General features: G+C 38.3%; 1 protein-coding gene across 3 annotated transcripts in view; it reads left to right on the plus strand.

Moving 5' to 3' along the window:
• Nucleotides 1-417: 417 nt before the first annotated feature.
• CDC73 (cell division cycle 73) overlaps nucleotides 418-24,815 on the plus strand; it is a 117,132-nt gene continuing 92,734 nt past the window's right edge. For 2 of the 3 annotated variants that reach the window (XR_013529043.1, XM_002760459.7), the window contains exons 1-7: nucleotides 418-747; nucleotides 3,475-3,580; nucleotides 8,022-8,091; nucleotides 13,182-13,244; nucleotides 13,323-13,375; nucleotides 16,513-16,601; nucleotides 19,919-20,135. Coding sequence is in view for 2 of the 3 variants with exons in the window: in XM_002760459.7 (XP_002760505.2) it covers nucleotides 617-747; nucleotides 3,475-3,580; nucleotides 8,022-8,091; nucleotides 13,182-13,244; nucleotides 13,323-13,375; nucleotides 16,513-16,601; nucleotides 19,919-20,135 (729 nt within the window). In the remaining variant the exon portion in view is untranslated. Of the gene's footprint in view, nucleotides 748-839; nucleotides 976-3,474; nucleotides 3,581-8,021; nucleotides 8,092-13,181; nucleotides 13,245-13,322; nucleotides 13,376-16,512; nucleotides 16,602-19,918; nucleotides 20,136-24,815 lie in introns of those variants that run through there. The other variant, XM_078355162.1, reaches the window with a different exon arrangement.

The raw sequence follows: 24,815 nt of genomic DNA on the forward strand, positions 1-24,815 counted from the left end.
GGTAATTCCAGTGTTCTGCAAATCCTTGCCAAATGCCAACCCGGCCAAAGCAGGGACGCGGGAGCCTCTGGTCGCACCCGAGGCCGGTGGTTAAATACTCAGTGCACGTGCTGAGGATGAAAGTGCGGACCTGCCACGCAGGTACGCGCGCACCTGTCGCCGCCGGGTGCGCGCCGCGGGGAACTGGGTACGTGCTGCGCGCGCACGCGCCCGACCGTGTTCCCCGTACGTGCGCCGTACGTGGGCGCGGTGCTTCGGCGCTCAGGGTTTCGGCGAGCGAGTGGGCTCCGTGCCGAGGTGAAGTCTGGGAGGGGCCCTTTTCCAGGCGGTCGCGGCTCCCCCTGGCGGCGGACTTGCGGCGCTGGAAGAGCGCAGTCAGGCGTTCTCCGCGGGCAGCCGGCGGCGGGGCCTTGCCTCAGAGCGCGGGGTCCTCGGCGGCCTGGGCGGCTGCTGCCCCTGCTGCTGTCGTAGGCGAGGACGGCTGTTAGTGCTGCTGCTGTTGGTTCGTCGCGGCTGCTAAGGAGGAGGAGGAAGAGGGCGAGGCGACAGGGAAAGAAGGAGGCAGGCGCGGCGGCAGCGGCGGCGCCCCGGGCCGGCGGCGGCGAGGGGGCGGAAGATGGCGGACGTGCTTAGCGTCCTGCGACAGTACAACATCCAGAAGAAGGAGATTGTGGTGAAGGGAGACGAAGTGATCTTCGGGGAGTTCTCCTGGCCCAAGAATGTGAAGACCAACTATGTCGTTTGGGGGTAAGTCCGGCGTGGCTGCGGCCCGCGGGTGGCGGGGCGGACTTGGGCGCCCCCAGGCGACCTCTTTGATAACCCCTCCCCCCGTTTCCCCCGGGGATGGGATGAACGGGTGCTCGGGGAGAGAAAGTTTCTCTCGAGAGCAGAAGTTGTACTTCTAGGGCGAGGAGAGAAGGGGAGGAGCTCTGGAGCCGTCCATCCCTTTAAATGTTTGCGAAGCCCCGAGGAAAGGTACCGTGGGAGTTTCGGACTTTTCACAGTTAATTCTTAGCGGTAGGTGTCGTGGGCCCGCGCAGTGTGGGGCTGGCGCACAGGGATACCTGAGCATAGGTGCACCAGGGGGCAGACCGTCTGCTGCCGTGGGCGGCACTTGTTTTGTTTCCTTTCCCCCTCTCTTCGGGGCTGCCATGTAACTATCTCCTCTGGTCCTGGGAACGCATGGCTTATTTCCTCTCCTTTCGTTGCTAACTGTGGGGAGCCACGGCTGCTTGTTCTTGTAGAGGAGAAAAAAACAATCCACTCTGAAGTTAGGATCGGAAAGAAACTGGGTGAATTTGGGCGAGTCATTAAAATCTGTGTGAGAGAGGTCTTCAGGAATTTCTCAGAGAGTTACTGGGGAAATGGGGTTCGCTTTACAGATCTAAGAAATTGATAGTGTGTGTTTTGGGAAGTGTGTTTTTAAAGGGAAGTGCTTTGCAATGTCGGTCCATGTGAAGTTTTGTCAATTTTAGTCATTCAGAAAAACTTACAGAGATAGGTCTAACAGTCGTTAGGGGCCTTTTTAATGATGTCACATCACTGTCATTGGTGCTTCACTTAGGTAATTAGAACCTTGAGCTGGAACTTAACCTCCTCATTTTGTTTGAATGGAAGCTTTATGAAGAGTCGATGAAAAACTACAGAAATTTAGTTTGTTGGTTGGTATTTATTTATTTTTGAGAGGGAATCTTGCTCTGTCGCCCGGGCTGGAGTGCAGTGGTAGAATCTTGGCTCACTGCAACCTGCGCCTCCTAAATTCAAGTGATTCTCCTGCCTCAGCCTCCGGATTAGCTGAGATTACAGGCGCCTGCCACCATGCCCGGCTAATTTTTGTGTTTGAGACATGGTTTCACCATGTTGGTTAGGCTGGTCTCGAACTCCTGACCTCAAATGATCTGCCCGCCTCGGCTTCCCAAAGTGCTGGGATTACAGGCTTGAGCCACCGCACCCGGCCTGTTGGTTGGTTTTTAATTTTTTTGGTCTTACAATTTAATTAGCTTTATAAAATGTTGATCAAATGACATTCAGAGCTTCTGTGTTTTACCCTTCCAAAGAATTTGCATAGATAGAATTACATGTGGTTGGATTTTTAATGAAAATTTTTTTTCTTTAAACAATGGCTAAGGAGTACCTAGAATGTGAAGTGGTTCAATCTGAGGATTAAAAAAATTTCTAAGTTGTGGTTTCTACCTCAAAGGAGGTTAACTTAATCCGAATACAGGAGTTTAAACAGGTAAGTTGGTGTGAAAGGCTTTCTATAATAGCTTATGAAGACAGCAGTCACTTCTAGTTAGAAGTATTTAGGGAAAGTTCTATAGAGTTGTCTTTGGCAAGTTCACATCCAACAAAGTTTTCTTGAATGAGTGACAAATAAGCTTTAAAGGGTAGATAGGAGTTCTCTGGGTGAAAATGATGGGTTAAGTCTTCCAAGATGAGTGAACTGTATGGTTAAAGGCATGAGAACTAGAAAGTAAATGTATTGACAGCAATTCAGTGAAGCCAGTGAAAAAGGAATGCTTAGCACAGTAGATTTTAAACTTTTTCAACAGTGAATCACATCAAGAAATTATTTTTATTTTCTGTATGTGCACATGCACATGTAAATATATACACATGTAAAATCATTCTTCTTATTGCACGCAGTGCATTTTATTTTTCTCTTCTATTCTGAAAATAGAAAAAATACAGTTGTTAACTGGGTTTCATAGTACAATAATTGATAGTGGTGTGTGGTTCGAAATACACCTGTTTAGAGGAAAAGCGGGACTAAAGCTAGCTAGAAAAGTAGGTTTAGGGCCGATTACTGTGGGCCGTACGCAGATGGATTCAAAGCTATATAGATGGGACAAGTGTAGTTAGGAAGGGTGCGATTGGAATGAGGTAACAGTAGGACCTGCATTAGAGAGCTTGCACCATTAGTATATCACGTTGTTTTATCACAGGTAGAGTAGGATTTTGGTTTTGCATGATTGGTCTAATTTGAGGGATGTCATGACAGTCATATCTCTGAAATCCAGTGCTGTGCTCACTGTAAGAATGTGAAGGGTGTTGTCCAACAGTGTTTTATTTAGCAGGAGCCGTAGGGTAAATTTCTTTCATATTCAGCACTGGTGGTAACTGTGCTTCTTCTGAGCAGTTTGATTGTTTTCTCTTATGGATCCTCTTCAATAAGGATATGGTTGAATTTCTTTATTGATAAAGCCCAGAGCCTAATTTGGGCCCAATTCTATAAAGTGTATAGTACCTTATATGAATTTTTTGTATTTTTACTACTTCTTGCTTTTTCTTATTGCCTTCTTCTTTTGCGATCTTTTGCGATCACGACAGTCTATTCATTATTAGGTTTTATACTTTATTTTTGTTAGCTATGTTAAACCCATTGTTACATAGCAAAGTTGTATAGGTAAATGAATCTAGCTCAAAGAGTTGAATTTGAGTTGTGAGTAAAAAATCTTGCTTTGATTATTTCAGGACTGGAAAGGAAGGCCAACCCAGAGAGTACTACACGTTGGATTCCATTTTATTTCTACTTAATAATGTTCACCTTTCTCATCCAGTTTATGTCCGACGTGCAGCTGTAAGTAGAATTCATTTTGCTTATCCATTTATCAGTTTTATTATTTAAGAGATGGGTTCTGGCCCTTTTGTCCAGGCTAGAGTGCAGTAGTGTGATCATAGCTCATTGCAGCCTTGAACCCTTGGACTCAAGTGATCTTCCCACCTCAGCCTTCAAGTAGCCAGGACTGTAGGCATGGCCACTGTATCTGGCTAATGGTTTTTTTTTTTTAAATAAAGATAGGGGTTCTTGCTGTGTTGCCTAGGTTGGTCTTGAACTCTTAGCCTCAGTGGATATTCCTGCCCAGCCTCCCAAAGTGCTGGGATTACTGTCAAGAATCACTGTGCCTGGCCAATAATTCATTTTAGAACCTTTTTTTTTTTTGAGATAGGGTCTGGCTCTATTGCCCAGGCTGGAGTGCAGTGGTATGATCTTGGCTTACTGCACCCACCCCCTCTCCAGCTTGAGCCAGCCTACTGCCTCAGTCGCCTCAGAAGCTGAGACTACAGGCATGCCCCACCATGCCAGGCTAATTTTTATATGAAAACTTTATTTATTTTATTTTTTGGGTCATGATAGTAGGTATCATTTGATATGGATAGCTTCCTTTATGGGTTTCAAATCAAAAGAACGAAAGGTTTGCATGAATGTCTCCAGGAGAGTCAAAATTAGGCAACTGTGTGACTTACACAGATTTTTGAAAAATCTGTGATATATTTATGTAATGTGTGGGTAATGTTTATAACAGAGGAAGTTTTAAAGAGATTCATAGAGTCAGGCTTGTTAGTGCACATTGGTAATCCCATAGCTACCTGGGAGGCTATGGCAGGAGGGTTGCTTGAGCCTAGGAGATCAAGACCAGCATGGGCAACATAGTGAGATGCCATCTCAAGAAAAAGAAGACCCAGAAACACTGAAGGCATTTATAGAGATGTTTAAACAAACTTTTAAGCCTGTGGAAGGACCTTGTTACTTTAGAGCTCTAGTTTAATCTCAAGAAAAATTTTTTTTGGTTGTAAGGAACAAGATTAGTAGACATTAAAAAAAATATGTTAATAAATCAGTTTTGTGTAACTGTTTTCATACTCCGGAGAAGTTCATTTGTTTTTAGTTTTGCTTGCTTTCTCAGTATTTGAAAATTTATTACTCAGAGCAGATCTCTGGAAGCAACTTGAAAGCAACTGATTTCATAGACTGTGATGATGAGATTTTTCATCTGTAGGGAAGTATGTTATAATCAATAAAATTATAGCAGTTTATTATAATTGATAAGTAAGATTTAGAGTTATTTGGATAGGATAGCTGTATGATGTGGAAAATTGCTATAAACGTCCAAATATAATGGCCTAAAATGATTATTTATTTATTTATTTATTTATTATTTTATTATTATTTTTTTTTTGAGACGGAGTTTCGCTCGTTACCCAGGCTGGAGTGCAATGGCGCGATCTTGGCTCACCGCAGCCTCCGCCTCCTGGGTTCAGGCAATTCTCCTGCCTCAGCCTCCTGAGTAGCTGGGATTACAGGCATGCGCAACCATGCCCAGCTAATTTTTTGTATTTTTAGTAGAGACGGGGTTTCACCATGTTGACCAGGATGGTCTCAATCTCTTGACCTCGTGATCCACCTGCCTTGGCCTCCCAAAGTGCTGGGATTACAGGCTTGAGCCACCGCACCTGGCTGATAATTTAATTTTTTAAATGAGCTTTTCCCTCAGATTATTTTCGGTAGAGTTGAGCATAACATTTTTTTGAAGATATAATTGAAATAATTAAATGTCTGCTTTTAATATTTGTTGCTTTTCCTTACTCACAAGTACATACTTAAAATTAACCATGGAATGTATTTATAAATAACTGCTTTTCCCCGTATCTTTATAGTTCTTAAAACAATTTTCTTAAACTTTTCTTATAGTTCTTAAAATAATTTTCTTAAACATCATTGTGTCTGTCATTACTGGAGCTACTTTTTGAGTTACCTTACACAGTTGCTGGATCACATTAAGCTGTGTGAAACTTAACTTCTATAACCCTAGCCTCCCTCCCAACTAGAAGTAGTTAAGGTTTCTGGCTTAGGTGAGGTATCGTTCAAATAATACCTTGTTATTTAAAGCAACTGAAAGCTGGGTGTGGTGGTGCATGCCAGCACTTTGGGAGGCTGAGGTGGGAGGATCCCTTGAGCTCAGGAGTTCAAGACCAACCTGGGAAACATAGGGAAACCTCATCAAAATTAAAAATTAAAAAAAAAGCCAGGCATGGTAATGTGCACCTATACTCCCAGCTAGCTACTTGAGGGGCTGAAGTGGAAGGATCACTTGGGTCCAGGAGGTTGAGGCTGCAGTGGGCCATGATCGCACCGGTGCATCTAGTGTGAGTGATAGAGCAGGACTCTGTCTCAAGGAAAAAAAAAATATATGTATGTATGTGTGTGTGTGTGTGTGTGTGTGTGTAGCAGTTGAGAAAGTATCCCTTCACTTAGTGGCCTTTGTATTAAGCCATAAGGCTTCTGCTTTCCTGAGCAAGAAATACATATTTATGTTACATATTTAAAAACATAAAATTTGAGTGAGTGAGACTACTTGGGAAATAATGGGAAAAAATAGCATCAGCTCCCTCTTTAAAGGCTATTTTAATTCAGATCTTTAAAAACTAAGGCAGTTCTTACAGAGTTTTGTTGGATATATTCATTTTAGTGTAACAAAGTTTCAGATAGTTGGCTTAGATTTGTAGATTCTGTTACTGGGAAATGATTGTACACATAACTGATGGCTATAATTGTTACTGGGGACCTTGGGACCCTTGGTTGCATAAGATTTAACTCTTATTTTTCTTAAATATTTGTCAAATTGAAAGAGTAGGATTCTAAAATTCCAAAGTTCTATGAATTTGAGGTTGTTGTCTCCTAATTACTTTGTGTTATTTGCTCTTTCCTGTGAGCAGACCACTCTTAAAACACATATTCCTGACCCTTAGCTCCTATTTTAGTGTGAGTAGATGTAATCTTTCTCAGTGGACTGTAATGTATATATAACTCAATAGTGACGAAATCATGATGTAAGTTATTAGAAACAGTAACTTAAAATTAACTCAAATCTTTTAACTGTTTATGTTATTCCATGTAGACTGGTTTATTTTTATTTTTCATTTTTTGAGACAGAACCTTGCTCTGTCACCCAGGCTGGAGTGCAGTGGCAGGATCTTGGCTCACCACAGCCTTGCTCTCCTGGGCTCAAGCTGTCTTCTTATTTCAGCTTCATGAATAGCTGGAGCTATAGCTGGGTCTGCAGACACTTGCCACTGTGCCTGGCTAACTTTTATATTTTTGTTGAGGTGGAGTTTCTTCATGTTGCCCACAGGTCTTGAACTCCTGGGCTCCAGCAGTCTATCCACGATGGCCTCCCAAAGTGTTAGAATTACAGGCGTGAGCCACCATGTCTGGTCTAGGCTGGCTAATACGAGTGCAAAAGAACTCTGCACTCAAACTTTTAAACTCATAAGGAGACTAAAATTTAGCTTCACCTTTTTAAAATAAAAGATTAATTTTTAAGTGATTAAATACAGTTTATGTAAATCATTGAGGAGTCAGTGCAGAATGTTTGGTGCAATGAAATATAATAAGTATTCGATATAAGGTCATTGGCCAAAGATAGTAGCTACTAATTTTTCTTGCACTGTTTGTTTGTGTTTGAAACAGTCTTGCCTCAGCCTCCCCAGTAGCTGGAATTAGAGGCACCTATCACCATGCCCGGCTAATTTTTGTATTTTTGGTAGAGATGGGGTTTCACCATGTTGGCCAGGCTGGTCTTGAATTCCTGACCTCAAGTGATCCTCCTGCCTCGGCCTCCACACAGTACTGGGATTACAGGTGTGGGCCATTGTGCCAGGCCATTGCTTCATTCCTAATAATTATCTTTTGTATAGCTTCCTGGAATTTCAAAAAGAAACGTATTTATTTATTCATTTATCTATTTATTTAGAGATGGAATCTTTCTCTACTGCCCAGGCCGGAGTGTAATGGCACAATCTTGGCTCACTAACACCTCTGCCTCCTGGGTTCCAGCAATTCTCCTGCCTCAGACTCCCAAGTAGCTGGGATTACAGGCGTGTGCCACCACACCCAGTTAATTTTTGTATTTTTAGTAGAGACATGGTTTCACCATGTTAGGCGGGATAGTCTCGAACTCCTGACCTCAGGTTATCTACCCGCATCACCCTCCCAAAGTGCTAGGATTACAGGCATAAGCCTCCATGCTCAGCCAAGAAAATTAATAAAAGTAACATGTTTGATAAATTTTCAGGATTTTTATTAGGTTCTTATAGCCTAGTCATTTTTTACAAATGTGATTTAAAATATATTTTATCAAGATAATGTTGGAATAAAATTCAGACATTACATGTTTATATTTATCAAGTTGTGTATCATTGTTACTCATTTGATACCTTGTTTACAATTTTGGCTTTAGACTGAAAATATTCCTGTGGTTAGAAGACCTGACCGAAAAGATCTACTTGGATATCTCAATGGTGAAGCGTGTGAGTACTTTTTAAATTGTTCCCACCCTTAAACAGGTATTCCCCTGTGAAATAATGATGAGTGGAAGAGAATTTATATTTCCACTGAAAACATTAACCTACCTTCATTTCTGTGTGTGTGCTTATCTTTTTCTTATACGGAGAATACACTGTCTTTGGTTTTAAGGCCAGTCACCCCTTCCTTGTGTGTGAATTCCATCTCCTTTCACAGTCTCAAAGACTTTGTCTTTGTAAATTGTTGTTTCTCTCTTACATGATCAGTTTTCTACGTTTTTCTGGTTCATTCCCTTTTAGAATACCTAAGAAAGATCTCTCATGTTTAAAAAAACGGTTTTGACACCACATTCTTACTGTCTACTGCTTCATTTATCTTCTCCCTGGTATTGTAACTTTCTTTGCAAGAGTTTATGTGGTATCATTGCGTTGTCTTTACCTCTGTTTCTTTCTTGAAGCCACTCTAGTCTGGCTTTCATCCTCAGCATCCCACTAGAATCAGTAAGGTCAACACTGATTTAAGGATTGCTACATTGTTTGGTCTCTTGTACCGTACTTGACCTCTCAACAGCATTTGATACTATTGACCACTTTTTGGAAAGCCTTTCTTCATTCGGCAGACTCTTGGTCCTCTTTGTACTCCTTGTTCACCTTTCAGTTTATATGGTTACTTCCGTACCTGACCTACTTCTTGAAGTTTCCAAGACATGATCTTTTTTTTAATTGTCTCTTTTAACCCTTATTCTGTGAGTGATCGCTTTCAGTTTTATGCCTTAGATATATATATATGCTGATAAAATTCCAAATTTTTTTAAGCATTGACTTGTTCCAGGGCACCAGATTTATAAATTTACTGTCAACATGTTTCCCTGAATGTTGAATAGGCATCTGAAATTTAACATACTGAAAATGGAATGCCCAATTCCCTCTTTCCCTTCTGCCCTCACACAGAAAAAAACCAAGTCTGTTCTTTCCTCAGTGTGCCCACTTTAGTAAGGAGCAGTAGTACCCTATTCCTGCAGTTGCTTAGGCCAAAACTCAGGCGAAATCTTTGTCATATCTCACATCTATTGATAAGTTCTTTTTTTCTGTCTTTAAAATTATGACAACTTCTTAATATCCTACCCATCCTATTTCATCCTTTCTTTTTAGATTATTGCATAGCTTCCTCACAGTCCCCACTCTTTATTTCCTATAGTGTAGGCGTAGTAGAGTGTCTTGTTGAAAAAGTACATAAATTTGATTGTGTCACTCACCTGTGGCTTCCCATCACACTTAGAATAAAACTCATACTTGTTACCCCGGCCATAGCTTGCCTCTGAGTCAATCTCTGTGATTTCTTTTTCTACCACTCTTTCTTCGCTTATAGCAGTCAGTGTTTTTGGTCTTTTAGCTATGCTAATCTTAGCGCCTTTGCACTTTCTCTTTTCTCTGTCTTGAGTTATCTTTCTCTACATTATCACATGGCTCACTTCCTTACTATTTCATTTAGATCTGTGCTCAAGTGTTCTTCCAAATGTTGTTCCATCAAAGACTTCTCTGACCGGTCTATCTAAAATATAGTATTCCTTCTCTCCTTCTGTGGTCTTTATATAGTGCCATCCTGATTTATTTTTCATCATATCCCGTACATTGACCAAAAATTATGATTCTGTTTATGTGTCGAATTAGTACCTAAACAGATAGTACATAGACAGACAGTGTCTGTCTTCTCTGTCAGAAAGTAAACCTACGGGGACAGTCGTTTGTCTTGCCCAGCATTCAGAATAGTGGTACATGGTAGGTTCTTAAATGAATAATTATTAATTTACTCCGAGTACAATACATCACATAGATACATTGATATAATAGAACTATTGGGTGTTACTTTGCTGAGTGTGGAATGTAGTACCTTTAAGTCATTCACAGCTGTCTCGTCATGCATGGCTTTAAGCACTAAGAGCGATTTCAAAGAGAATCCCGTATATAATGGAAAGATCATCATTAGGAATACTGTCTTCCTATGCTATCCTCATTCAGTAAGTAGTTATTAAATGCTTATTTTTAAAGGCATTATGCTGGGTGTTGTGTAAAATGTAAAATCCTTAAGCATGTAAACATGTTTACTGTCATGGAAGGGAGACTGGATAACAAAAGTTTCGAACCCAGGAGGATTGAAGGAGGAGTCTCAGTTCTGTGAAGAGGATGGCATTGCGGAGGATAGAAGAAACTTTTTTTTTTCTTTTAGAGATGGGGTCCCACTGCATTGTTCAGGCTCGTCTTGAACTCTTGGCTCAAGCAGTCCTTCTCCCTTGGCCTCCCAAAGTGTTGAAATTGTAGGCATGAGCCACTGTGCCCAGTCTTTTCTTTTTAAATCAAAGCAAATTTGATTCTTTGGAGCAGTATTTCTCTAATTTTTTAAATGATGAGAATCATGGTTTGAAAATAGTGTGTTTTTCTAAAGTTTTTTTTTTTTTGGCTTCAGAAGATATGTAAAGTCTGAGATTCTCTATTCTTTTTTTTTTTTTTTTTTTTTTGAGGTGGAGTTTTGCTCTTGTTACCCAGGCTGGAGTGCAATGACCCGATCTTGGCTCACCGCAACCTCCACCTCCTGGGTTCAGGCAATTCTCCTGCCTCAGCCTCCTGAGTAGCTGGGATTACAGGCACGCGCCACCACGCCCAGCTAATATTTTGTATTTTTAGTAGAGACGGGGTTTCACCATGTTGACCAGGATGGTCTCGATCTGTTGACCTCGTGATCCACCTGCCTCGGCCTCCCAAAGTGCTGGGATTACAGGCTTGAGCCATCATGCCCGGCTGAGATTCTCTATTCTTATGCATTACAGGCAAGCCTGATAAATAGGCTAGTTTTGGGGAAGTGCTTTAGAACAAGTGACTTTTTTTTTTTATTTTTAAAGAATCTGAAGTAGAGTTGCTCTTTATCCATCTATGTCATTTCCTGTGGTTTCTGTAGGACAAATTTAATCATTAAGCATATTGCTTTGCCACTTTTTAAAAACTTACATAGTTTAATGAAAAGGTTGAGCAAATATTAAGACCGTATTCTTAAGGAGACATAACTGCTTAAAAAAGTTCTTAATTCGTACATTTAACATTGTCTCAATAAGAATCTGCATTTTTTCTTGAGGTAAGAGTAGAACTAAACAGGATGATTCTAAAGTTTATTGGCAAAAGTAAGGGTCCTAAAAATATGTAGAAGATCAATGAAAAAAGACTAGTCATTCTAGAGAACTTATAATAAAACCCCAATATTTAAAAAAAGCTAGATGAATAGATACACTAATAAAACAACTTTATCTGTTAGGTTAGAAATCTATATGTGAATTTAAACGTGTGAGTAAAGAGACATGTCAAGTCAGTGGGAGGAAGGTGGATTTAGTTACCAGCTGATAAAAGTAATGAAGTTCTGTATTACAAAAAACAAAAGATATGTCAAACTGAGAAGAGGCATTAATATTTCAACTCATCACAGATAAAGGACTAAGCTCACTTATATATGAAGGGTCCTGGAAATTATGCATGAAAGACCAAATGGATTATGTCATAAAATTGACAGAAAAGGTGATAAAATCATGAAAAATGCTTAATTTCATTTATCATAAGAGAATTGCAAATTTAAACTATACAGAGATAGGTTTTTGTTTTTTGTTTTTTTTACCTGATGGACAAAAATTTGTAAGTTTGATAATGTCCACTGGTGAAACAATGAGAAAACAGATATTCCACTATATTGTTGGTTATAATGTTAATCAGTACTCCCCCCATTGAAGAATTGGCAGCAATCTAACATTTCAAATTTAATGTAGAAATCCTATGTCTGGAACTTTATCCTGAAGGTATATTTAGTTTTTTACCAGTTGTAAATAACTAAAAATTACATGTGTAGGGTGAATGATAACTTTAAAAAAATCTTGCTATTATATATATACATTTATATGTTTATATATGAGAATGCATGGTGTGACTCTGTATGTGTATTAATATATCATTGTGCCATTGTTTGTAACAACGAAAGACTAAAATTGAACAGCTCATCAACAGGGACCTAGTTAAATAAATTGTAATTAGGCCATATAGTAGAGTACTCGTAGCTTTAAAAAAAGAGTGAAAGAAATGCTCTACTTACTGATATGGAGGAATATAGGAGATAAATTGTTGGGTGAAAAAGAAAGCAGGGTTCAGAACAGCACGTTTAGTATGTTACCTTTTGTATTAAAAAGTAAAAATAATTTTGATTTCTTACATCTACAGAAAACTCTGGAAGGATATATAAGAGACTAGTTGGCTGCATAGGGTGTTGGGGACTAGGTGAATGGGGACTGGTACTCCCCTTTTTGTTGAGCCATTTAAAAATTAAATAATTTAACTAAAAATTGCATGTTTAAGATGAATGCTAACTTTAAAAAAATATTGCCCTTATATATACATGTTTATGCATTTATTTATTTATATTTAGATATACCTTGTTAGGTGTCTGTGTTATGATATTGGAGTATATTCTTTTTTTTTTTTAGATGGAGTTTTGCTCTTGTCCAGGCTGGAGTGTGATGGAGTGATCTTGGCTCACCACAACCTCTGCCTCCAGTGTTCAAGGGATTCTCCTGCCTCAGCCTCCCGAAAAGCGGGATTATAGGCATGGGTCACCACGCCTGGCTAATTTTTGTATTTTTAGTAGAGATAGGGTTTCTCCATGTTGGTCAGGCTGGTCTTGAACTCCTGACCTCAGGTGATCTGCAAGCCTCGGCCTCCCAAAGTGCTGGGATTACAGGAGTGAGCCACCGTGCTGGGTGGAGCACAGTGTTTGAGATGATCGCACTGAAATTAGGAGCATATCCTTTGAAGCAACTAATTTCAGTCACATCATCTCAGTAATTTTTAAGGTAAATTGCTAAAAATTGTCCTCTTAGAGACTTTCTAGTACAGATTAATCTTCTAAATTCTTTTGCAGAGCTGCTTTAAAACTTAATTTTTTACCTAGAGAAGTCACCATACATTTAAATCACCATATATTAAAAAGCTAAAGCATTTCACTTGTAATAATGTCCAGGATGTATGTTCAAATATTAATCTTCACATGAATCTTTTTATGTCTTCAGCAACATCGGCGAGTATAGACAGAAGCGCTCCCTTAGAAATAGGTCTTCAGCGATCTACTCAAGGTATGCTTGTTGCATATTTATATTGACCTTTCAGAAGCCCATTCCAAAACGACACATTCATTGACTTCTCTTTTATAGTCAAACGAGCTGCGGATGAAGTTTTAGCAGAAGCAAAGAAACCACGAATTGAGGTAAAGAAACTTTGACAATGTAAATAATATTGTTTAAAATACTGAAATTCGGGTGTTGTAGAACAAGGATTCTTTGCAGTAACCTGAGAAGCTTTTTTCTTGGAAAAATTTTTGTGGTAGAAAGAACAATTGATTAATAAGTAGCTCAAGCTATAGTTTTTGCCCTCTCACGTGCAAGCTATGTGATGGACACAACATTTTTTTCTTTGCTCTTACAGTCTTAGTGTTGAAAATACTGGCTCAAGGGTCAGAATTCTTTTTCCTGGGTGACAGACATTCTGTCACCCAGGTTGGAGTGCAGTGGTATGATCATAGCTCACTGCAGCCTCGACTGTCGAGGCTCAGGCGATCCTCCCACCTCAGCCTCCCGAGTAGTTGGAACTGCAGGTACCTGCCACCATGCCTGGCTAATTTCTCTCTCTCTCTCTCTCTCTCTCTGTGTGTGTGTGTGTGTGTGTGTGTGTGTGTGTATGTTACTATTTTTTTTTTGGTGGGGGGTTTTCTATGTTGGCCAGGCTGCATAATACTTTATCTGTGAAAGGCCAGATAATAAGTATTTTAGGCTTTATGGGCCATACAGTTTTTGTTGCAACTATTTCACTTTAATATTATAGTGTGAAACCATTCATAGACGATACATAAATGAACAGATGTGGCTATGTTTCTGGTTTTTGTTTTTTTTTTTTTGATCTCAAGTCTCTCCCTTTTGCCCAGGCTGGAGTGCAATGGCTCCATCTCGGTTCACTGCAGCCTCCACTGCCTGGGTTCAAGCAGTTCTTTGCCTCAGCCTCAGCCTCCCAAGTAGCTGGGATTAAAAGCACCCACCTGCTAATTTTTTTTTTTTTTAGTTTTAGTAGAGATGGGGTTTCACCATGTTGGCCAAGCTGGTCTTGAACTCCTGACCTTGTGATCTACCTGCCTTGGCCTCCCAAAATACTGGGATTACAGGCATGAGCCACTGTGCCCAGCCAGATGTGGCTACGTTTTTATAAAAAACTGTAGGAAACAGATGGAGGGCCAGAATTGGTCTTTGGAATGTAGTTTGTCTGCCCTTGAAACAAGGTTTTATGGGGGCTTGCTTTACTGCTTGGAGCTGTGAATATAAAGTACTTACTACTTAAATTTAATTTTAATTAAGCATATTTTGAAACATGGATCTGAAATTTTCAAGAGAGAGTGATAATTGATTCATTGTTACTGCTGTATACTATGTGATATTCTAAGTACTTTATATGTATTAACTCATGTAATCGTATTTGCTCATAAATATATGCATAGTACTTCCAGTCCTCATGAAGCTGGTAGTACTATGCATGTCATCTCTGAGTGAATAGGCTCAGACAGAGTGAGTGACTGAGGTTTAAAGAACCAGTTGGAACCTAGGCAATCTGGTTTCTAGCCATTCCCCTGGGTATAAATTTTGTTGCAGTAAAACTGAATGTTTCACCTTACATGACAGGAGATTGCGACCTGTGGTAAACAGTGTGTGTATTTAGGGGATAACATTTATTTGATCTCAAATTCCTGGTCTCTAGCATTCTGCCCTCCTTGGCCTCCCAAAGTGCTAGGTTTACTGGATGAGCCAGTGCACCCAGACCAAGGGGTACCATTTATTTGAAACAACCTGAACGTAACAGTCTAATTATTTGAAAAAATTCAACATGGCAGAAGTCCTAATTTCCTAGGATTCTAATAACTTGAAAAATAAGCAGGAAATAGCATAATACATATGTTTCTGATCATTTCTAGGGTTGAAATGTGTTATGTAAAAAGCTGTGGATTTCATTTTTGGTTTTCAGTTCAGTGTATATTTTTGAGAACTTATAAGGAATTGTGCTAGGAAAGAGAAACTGAGGGCAGAGTTTCTGATTTGATAAAAATCTAGGCCACAGTTGTTTTTAAAATCAGCAGTTTTGTGAAGAATTTGGGTAATTTGGGCTATATCTTTATTGCAGATGGAAAAAATTGGATGCATTTGCCAAAGTATTTTTGCATTTATTTCAGCTGATGTATTCGTTTTAAGATTTTTACGTGATAGATTAGCAGTAGGACGGACGTAATTGGAACCCAGCATCTTTTTGGGTTTCTGGAGTATGCTGATGCTTTTCATAGAGTTTTGTATTCCATTAGTCAGTCATTGACTCTGGTCTGCAGTTTTGTTATTTGTTGAATGTGAGCATTCAGCTAGATCGGGGTTACCAGATTTTGTTTTGTTTTTAACCATCTGCTTTTCAGACTAAATTTTACCTGACATCATAATACATAAATTAGATAAAAGCTGAGCTACCAGGGTTGAATTTCAGATGAGATCTTGAAGTGGCCCATGAGGCATTTAGTTGGAAGCTTCTAACGTTCTAGGGAGCATCCTTTGAAAGCCTTTTGGGTTTTCTTTGGAACATTCTGATTAGTCCTGTGGATTCAGGACCTGTAGCAACAGATGAAAAAAGATGAAGATGCCAAAATGAAATTTTTGACTAGGTGAAGGCTTGTCCATAACATTTGGTTATTAACTTAAAAATATGACTTTATTTATTGTATGATGTCTTTCTGAAGAAAGGTAGCTATGATAGGGGAATAACACTTAATCATAAAAAAGTGGCTAAGCAAGTTTTTCCTAAGCTTCTGGATGATTCCAGTTTTAAAATTCAACATATATTTATTGTTATTATCTTTCTGTAGCTAAAAGTAGTCTTGAAGTTGACCTAAAGACACTGATAACTAGAATTGTAAAGGTAGGAAATTTGGTAAGAAAAAGTTACATGTAGTGGTTTTGTTGTTGTTGTTTTTGAGATGATGTCTCGCTCTGTCGTCAGGCTGGAGGGCAGTGGTGCAATCTCGGCTCACTGCCCTCCGACTCTCGGGTTCAAGTGATTAACCTACCTCAGCCTCCTGAGTAGCTAGGACTATAGATGTGTGCCACCACGCCTGGCTAATTTTTTTTTTTTTGTATTTCAGTAGAGATGGGATTTCACTGTGTTGGTCAGGATGGTCATGATCTCCTGACCTCTTGATCCACCCGCCTTGGCTTCCCAATGTGCTGGGATTACAGGCGTGAACCACTGCGCCCGGCCATGTGTGTTTTTTTCTTCCTAAATTAAATAAAAATTTAAAATGCACTAACCAGTGGTTATTTCCAGGATGAAGAGTGTGTGCGCCTTGATAAAGAGAGATTGGCTGCTCGTTTGGAGGGTCACAAAGAAGGGATTGTACAGACTGAACAAATCAGGTAAGAATTTTTTTTTAGTAGAAAGTAGATAGTTTAGATATACGTGAATGTATATGGAAAAGTAATATTAAAATAGTCTCTGCCTTTACATTTACCTCTTGGATTCATTGTATGTTTCTGTGCTCTAAGTTCGTAAGAATATGTGTGGGGGTTGGAAGTCATTGTGTCTGTCATGGTTTTTGAAAAGTCTTCTTGATTCTATTACCATATTGATCTTTCTTTTTAGAAATTGCTTTATAAGCTGAGAAATTCATTTTATGTAATCTCATTGATTATGTATAGCAGAGGTCAGCAGGCTTTTTCTAGAAAGTGCCGCATATTAAATATTTTTAGCTTTGCAGGTAATATGGTCTCTTGAAACTACTGAACTTTTGTGGTATAGGGAAAGTAGCTATAGACAATACATAAATGGTTGGGTGTAGTTTCTTCACTTTTTAAAAATGTTTTAATTTTTCTGGATTTCAGCTACTCAAAGTTGTTTGACAGCTTACTTACATTCTTTTTTTGAATTCTTTTCTGTCTGTTTATATTCTTTTATGAATTATTTTTGGATAGTTTCTGTTGTGTTGAACTTGACTAATACTTTTTCTTTAACAGTTCACTTAATTAAAAAAATTTTTTTTGGATTCTTTACCTATCTGTTATATTCTTTTTTGATTTTTTTTTTTTATAGTTTCTGTTGTGTCTTCAATTTTACTTTGTTTTCCCTGTAATCCCATGGATGTTTCATCTCCAATATTGTGGTTTTCATCTCAAGAAGTTTTTTCTTTTGAGATAGAGGTTCACTCTTGTTGCCCTAGCTGGAGTGCAATGGTGCTATCTCAGCTCACTGCAAGCTCTGCCTCCTGCATTCAAGTGATTCTCCTGCCTCAGCCTCCCAAGTAGCTGGGATTACAGGCACATGCCACCATGTCCAGCTAATTTTTCTGTGTTTTGCTCTTTTAAAAAAACAAACAAACAAAAATACTACTTCATCTTTTCATTTAACTTGTAGAAATACAGGATATAGTTCTAGTAATTATTTTCATGACTTGAGATTGATATTTCTCTTATTCTGGGTCATATTTTCATGCTTTATCACATATCAAGTGATCTTTGATCACACACCAAACATTTTGTATACTTTTTGCATTGTTGAGTGCTAGATATTGTTATATTTCCCACATCATCTTTAGCTTTGCTTTGGGACACATTTAAATCACTTGGAAACAGTTTGGTTTTTTTGGGGCGGGGTGCCTTGGTTTTAATTTATTTGAATTGGTCAGCTAGGATTATTATTCCCCACCCACTGAGGCAAGACCATTCTGAGTACTCTACCTAATACCTCATGAATATGAGGTTTCATTCTGGCTAGTGGAACAGGCACTGTTCTTCACCCTGTGTGATCACTGGACGTTACTCTGTTTAATCCACTTGGGTGGTTCTTTATTCAACCTTAGTTTCTTCATATTTATGTGCTAGTGACTATTCTGCTGGGGTACATTAGTGGGATCTCCTGTGCAGTTCTCTCCTCAGGTGTTCTAGCCTATGAATTCTAACGAGCTTGGTCTTGTAATCTGAGCTCAATTTCCTTGTATCAGAGAATCCGCTGAGTTCTACCTGGGTTCTGCTCTTAAGGCCATGTCTTGGAAACTTAGAAGGCAAAAAACTGAGGCAGTTATAGGGCTTACTTTATTTCTCATTTGTTAGGGAGTTACTATCCTTAATTGCTTGATATCTAGTGTCTAGTAAACCATTGTTTTATGTATTCCGACTGGTTGTTTAAAAGCTGGAGGGTTAATCTAGTCTCTGATACTTCATCTTGTCTGTAAGAAAAACTTACATGATTCGAAGTCCATTGCAGGCTTGATTATAGTTTGGAAAAGTACAGTAGTCTCCCAGCCACCCTCTGGGGATATGTTCTAAGACTGCCAGTGGATGCCTGAAACGTTGGATAGTCCTGAACTCTAGCCAAGAAGTACCAAGGTCACCTTTTCATTTAAGGGAAGCACTTTGGCAGAGGTGTATGCGAATTGCTAACATCACTACTCTTGTGTTTTGGGGCCGTTATTAGGTAAAACAAAGGCTACTTGAACATAAGTACTTTGATGCTGCCATAGTTGATTTGAAAACCGAGATAGCTACTAAGCGACTAATGGGCAGGTAGTATGTCCAGTGTGGATACACTGGACAATCCCAGGCAGGTATCCCAGGTAGGAGAGTACAAGATTTCAGCAGGCTACTCGGCATGGCACATAATTTAAAACTTATGAATTATTTATTTCTGGAATTTTCTATTTAATATTTTGGACTGTGGTTGATACCGGGTAACTGAAACTGTGGAAAGCCAAACAGAGGAATAGTGTATTTGAATGTGGCTTACGGTATGCCTGGTGTGCTTTAGATTTTAAGAGAAATTTGCACAGTATTACACAAAATACATCATACGCCGGATGCATATTGAGCACTACTATAAAGTTCCTTCATACCTAAAGTTAGAATAATATGTAATATTACTGTATTTAAACCTGCAGGAATTTTCGTCCTTTTTCCAGATTTTGTGTAACATTTCAAGATTTTCATCTTGTGACTAAAGTAATATTTTTGTCTACTGTTATTAAGGTACCCAAACACTTTTTAATTCCTTTTCTCATTTTACATGCTAAAAATGACATTTTGCTTAAGATTATCATTTTATGACATCTATACTTTCAGTATTAAGTCCTTTTTTTCTATTTCTGCAGACATAGTCTCTTTACTACTTTGGCTATTTGAAAAAGAAAGAGAAGAAAAAGAAAACTGTATAAAACATGGTTTTATCCTCCAGAGATTAAAAGGAGTATGTTTTTGTGGCATATAAAAGCCTAAAGCCTGTCACTTAAAATAATGTTCTGCACTGTGACATACAAGTTTGAAACCTTGAAATCAATTTCAAGGAAAACCTGGGCTTTGAACTTTCTGTACGATGAATTTTCTACCCCCTTGCAAGGTGGCTTCTTTGTGTGTGTGTTATTTCCATAGATACAGAAAATATAAAGGAAAGCACCTGTATTAATAAGTCCTGCTTTTTTGCAGGGAAGAGATGAAAAAATGTGAAGAGTTTTGTTGCATTGATATTTCTAAGACATTACTAATTTGCTCTTAGAATGATACCTTGACATGAATTCTTTCTAAAATTTTATATAATTGCAGAATATTAAGTCAGTCTTACAAATAAGAAAACCTTAATGATTGCCATTAAAGTGTTTTTACCAGAAATTTATAAATGTAACAACATATATTTATGATACATTCCAGGAATCCTTACTGTGAAAATTTAAAAAAGAAATTTTTTTTAGGTCTTTGTCTGAAGCTATGTCAGTGGAAAAAATTGCTGCAATCAAAGCCAAAATTATGGCTAAGAAAAGATCTACTATCAAGACTGATCTAGATGATGACATAACTGCCCTTAAACAGAGGAGTTTTGTGGATGCTGAGGTAGATGTGACCCGAGATATTGTCAGCAGAGAGAGAGTGTGGAGGACACGAACAACTATCTTACAAAGCACAGGAAAGGTAATTAAAATATTTTGTTCATTCATTGAAGTGAGAGAGAGAGAGAAAGAGTGAGAGAGAGGGTGGTAGAGAGAGAAAAAGTAGGAATCAAAATGCAAGCTCCTTCACATATCATTTGTAAATCAAAGAATGGCCCAATTTTCCTGTAGAGTCATTTTTGCCTAAACATGATGAACAGGGAATATTGATGGCAAGTTCTCTGGTTATTAATGCCATTATTATTTTTTTCCCTTCGTGGTAGAGAACTTACGGAAATCTGTTGCAAACGTTCATTGAGACATTTTACACTTTATATTTTGTTGTGTGGGGGTAGCAGTTTTTTCACTAGCTCCTTATTAGTGGAAATTGTTTTCTCTTGTTTTTGCTTCAAAGATTGTGGGATTTTTTTTTTTCCTTTTTTCTGTGTCCTTCCTCTTCTCTCTCTGCCTCCCTCCTCCTTCCTCTTTCTCCTCTTGTTTCCTTCTCTTCCTCTTTCCCTCACTTCCTTTTCTCTATTACGAATAATTCATTAGGAAGCATTCTTATACACATACCTTTGTGTATTTATGTGTATATAGCCAAAGGATTAATTCTTAGAAACAAATTGTTGGTCAAAGGAGACGTGCACTTTAAATTTTAAAAGATAAAAATCTGAAATACTGCATGTCTAGTATTTCATGGATCCCCAAAAAGAGGATGCATTTATCCTGATTTATGTACTTGAATTTTTCTTTTCCTCTTCTGTGCCTCAATTTCTTCTTATAACTGTTTTCTCCACTGTTGCACAGTTAATAGTGATGATCTAGTAACAGTGTTTAAGTGTGCAAGGTTACTAGTGAAACGAAATTTAACCTTGTTTTAGGCAAACTAGTGATGGTTGTAGAATTTTGGGATTTTAGCCTGAAATTTATATTGCCATTTTATCTATCTATCTATCTATCTATCTATCTATCTATCTATCTATTTTTTGAGACAGCGTTTTGCTCTTGTTACCCAGGCTGGAGTGCAATGGCGCAATCTCGGCTCACCGCAACCTCCGCCTCCTGGGTTCAGGCAATTCTCCTGCCTCAGCCTCCTGAGTATCTGGGATTACAGGCACGCGCCCCCATGCCCAGCTAATTTTTTGTATTTTTAGTGGAGACAGGGTTTCACCCTGTTGACCAGGCTGGTCTCGATCTCTTGATCTTGTGATCTGCCTGCCTCGGCCTAAGTGGTGGGATTACAGGCTTGAGCCACTGCACCTGGCCTTACTATATTGCCATTTTAATAGCAATAAAGCTATGAAAAGAGCATATGAAGAATTGTTTCTTTTTCTTTTGTACTTTGACCTGTTTTACAAAGTACCTAAGGTTGAGATTAAGAATCATTCTCCAGAGCTTAGAATTATAGAGAAATCTGAGGATCTTTGAGTGAACTTCCATTTTCGCTATTTACAATGAAATGATTTGTTGATACTGATTTTCACTGTCTAACATGGCTAATACTTGAGTAATATTGTGACTTATGTTGATCTACCAGTTTTCATTAAAATTACCAAAAAATCTGAAACTCAGAGTAGAAGAATAAAAATCGGTGATATACCCTACCTAACTTTTAGACCAAACTCTGCATTTTCGAGTAACTGAGGGGAACAATTTTCTTTGAGCTCTAGGTGGCAGGATTGTACCATCATTTGTAAACTTACTGATTTAATATTGTTGATACAACTATATCTTTTAAAAAATAAGTTAATAAAGAATTGTTTTGTAGCAAGGCTTGCCTAAATGAGTATTATTAGCATTAAAAAAGATAAAAAATATTTTGACTGATAGTCTTTCCGTGTACTGTTTTTATCTGGTAAACTCTAGAAATACTCATAGACAGGTGAGAATAGCAAAATAACCTTAGGAAGTTAAAGCCCTGTGAATTTTAAATAGACCTTCTTTATCACCAGTTATTAGGGCTTTCTTCTTTTTTGAGTTTCAGAAAAAAAAGTCAGGTTGAAGATTTCATGAGAGACCGGGTGCAGGGGCTCACGCCTGTAATCCCAATACTGGGAGACCAAGGTGGGTGGATCACCTGAGGTCAGGAGTTCGAGTCCAGCCTGGCCAACATGTTGAAACCCCATCTCTTACTAAAAGTAAAAAAATTATCTGGGCATGATGGCACATGCTTGTTGTAATCCCAGCTACCTGGGAGGCTAAGGCAGGAGAATTGCTTGAATCTGGGAGATGGAGGTTGCAGTGAGCTGAGATCGTGCCATTGAACTTCAGCCTGGATGACAGAGTGAGACTCTGTTCCCAAAAAAAAAAAAAATTTCGTGAGAAGTATAAATAAGTTGTTAGTTTTGCAAGGACCCCAAATAAAGTGACTTAGTTATATAATGCCATTTAGAAAACACACTTTTAAACTTACGTGAGTTAGTAAAAGGTGAAAGATTTATAGGTTCTGAAGAGAAACGTGTATAAACATATGAATTAGTATATGTTCAATGTTGAAAAATTGGTTTAAAAAAAGGAGATCCCTAGAAGGAAGATGGTAATAGTAGATTTATGATAATGCTCATTCTTTATTTTTAATGTAAGATTTGCTTATCATATATTTTCAACTATTTCTGTAATAAGACAAAGATGTTATGTGCATTTTTCACTGTATTGATCTTTGTAGTGATGGTGGAAAATCAACGGTTGGTATAACTGCTGGCCACGGTGTGAATCAAGGCAGTGGCACTTTACTAGTAACTATTATGTTCTTTACTCACTAATAATGTCCTTGATGGTGTTTTTAAAATTTATGAATTTTGTTAAATCTTGACCCTCAAGTATGTCTTTTTAATATTTTGTGTGATGAAATTGAAATGTAGAAAGCACTTCTGCAAATCTGTTGGTTACTCTCATTAAGAGACTTGTGCCATTGTATGAGGTCTGAGCTGAATCAACATTTTAAATTTTACTAACTGTTATTCAGACTTGGGTATTTGGTAGACTTTTTTTTTTTTTTTTTTTTAATGAAGGAAATAGATTTGTTCCTTCAAGGAAAGCAACTGATAGTATTTTTTGCCAATGATAAAAAAAATACTTTCATGAGAAAATTAGAATTTGGGAAGTTTCTTTTTGCTGCTGTCAACCTTAACAGTTTTCTAATTCTTCTCCCCCTCTCCACCATAAGTAAAGAAAGGCAGTTTTCTAATTCTTAAAGTCTTCTAGTGAGTCTTTTACAAATAACATTAACAAGTGTAATTTGTTGGTTTTCTATAATTATGTTACTATTTGGAAAATGTGCATACTTCAGTGATTGATATTTTGCTGTCAGAAAACCATGCATGGGTAAAAAGTTCATTGAAAGTACAAGAGAGGCTGATGGGCTTTCAGGTACCTGTACAGAAAGTTTATGGATGTGGTTTCCACATTTCATGAACCTTTAAGAAGCATTTATTGCATTTTGGTATGATAGCAAAGAAGACTATCCATAGTTCTGAAAAACTGTTAGAATCGTCTTCTCTTTTCCAAACGTTTGTGTGAGGATAGATTTTTCTCTGTATTCTTTGACCAGATAAGATAGCACAATAAATGTTGAATGTAGAAGCCGATCTGAGAATACAGCTCTCTTCTATTAAGGCAGAGATTAAGGAAATTTGCAAAAATTTAAAACCTACCACTCTTTCTTGTCATTACTTTTATGCATTTTGAAAAGTGATTTTTAATTTTTTTTAGTTTTAATTTTAAATTCAATAGATACTGTAACTCACACAAACTTAAAGCTCTTTGGGGTCCTTAGTAGTTTGTAAGAGTGCAAAGGGGTCCTTACATTTGCTGCTCCAGAGAATTATAGGAACTGGTTGGCACTGCAACTGGTATAGTGATGATAATTATCTTTCAAGCTGCCTCTCATTTTATATACATATTTATTTGTATTGTATTTATTTAACATCTACAAACCAAGCAAGTGCTAGTCACTGACTGGAGGTACATTGGTCCTAGTTCTCACAGAAGTTATATTCTTCAGCAGAAGTCAAAATTAAAAAGTGGTAATTATTGTGAATATTATAGGACAGACACCCAGCAAGGACAGTTAACTTAGGTGAGAATAAAGAGGATTGATACCTAAAGAATAAAAACTAGTGAGGGAAGTGAAATGGGTAAGGTGGGAAGAGTGGTCCAAGCCAAGCAAACAATGCTTTCTTTGAAGAAGAGAAATTATGTTGTATTTGAGGTTCATGAGGGCAGACCATGTCTTTTTTCATCATCATTGCACCCAAGTGCCAAGCAAGGTGTTTGGTTTAGAGGAGATTCTTACCACATATTCCTTCAGATGTTAAGTGACTGATAGGTAGCATAAGAAGAGCCCCAAAGGAGCTGTCAGACATTAGGGGTGAAACCAAGAGACAGTGGCGTCTCAGAGGCCAAGTGTCTCTGTCTGTTCTGCTGCTGTGGATATCACAGACTGGGTAATTTATGAAGACAAGAAATTTATTTCTCATACTTTCTGTAGGTTGGGAAGTCCAAGAACATTGCAGTGGCTTCTAGGTAGGGTCGTTTCATGGCAGAAGGCAGAAGCAAACAAGCAAACAAACAAGACACAGAGAGAAATGGGGCCAAACTTACTGTATCAGGAACCCGAGCCCACTTCTGCAGTAACAGTATTAATCCATTCGTAAGGATGGAGCCCTTATGACCTACCTAATCACCTCATAGACTCCATCTCCTCATACTGTTATAATGA

Source organism: Callithrix jacchus, chromosome 18 (genome assembly GCF_049354715.1).
Source record: "Callithrix jacchus isolate 240 chromosome 18, calJac240_pri, whole genome shotgun sequence".
NCBI classification, from domain to species: Eukaryota; Metazoa; Chordata; class Mammalia; order Primates; family Cebidae; genus Callithrix; species Callithrix jacchus.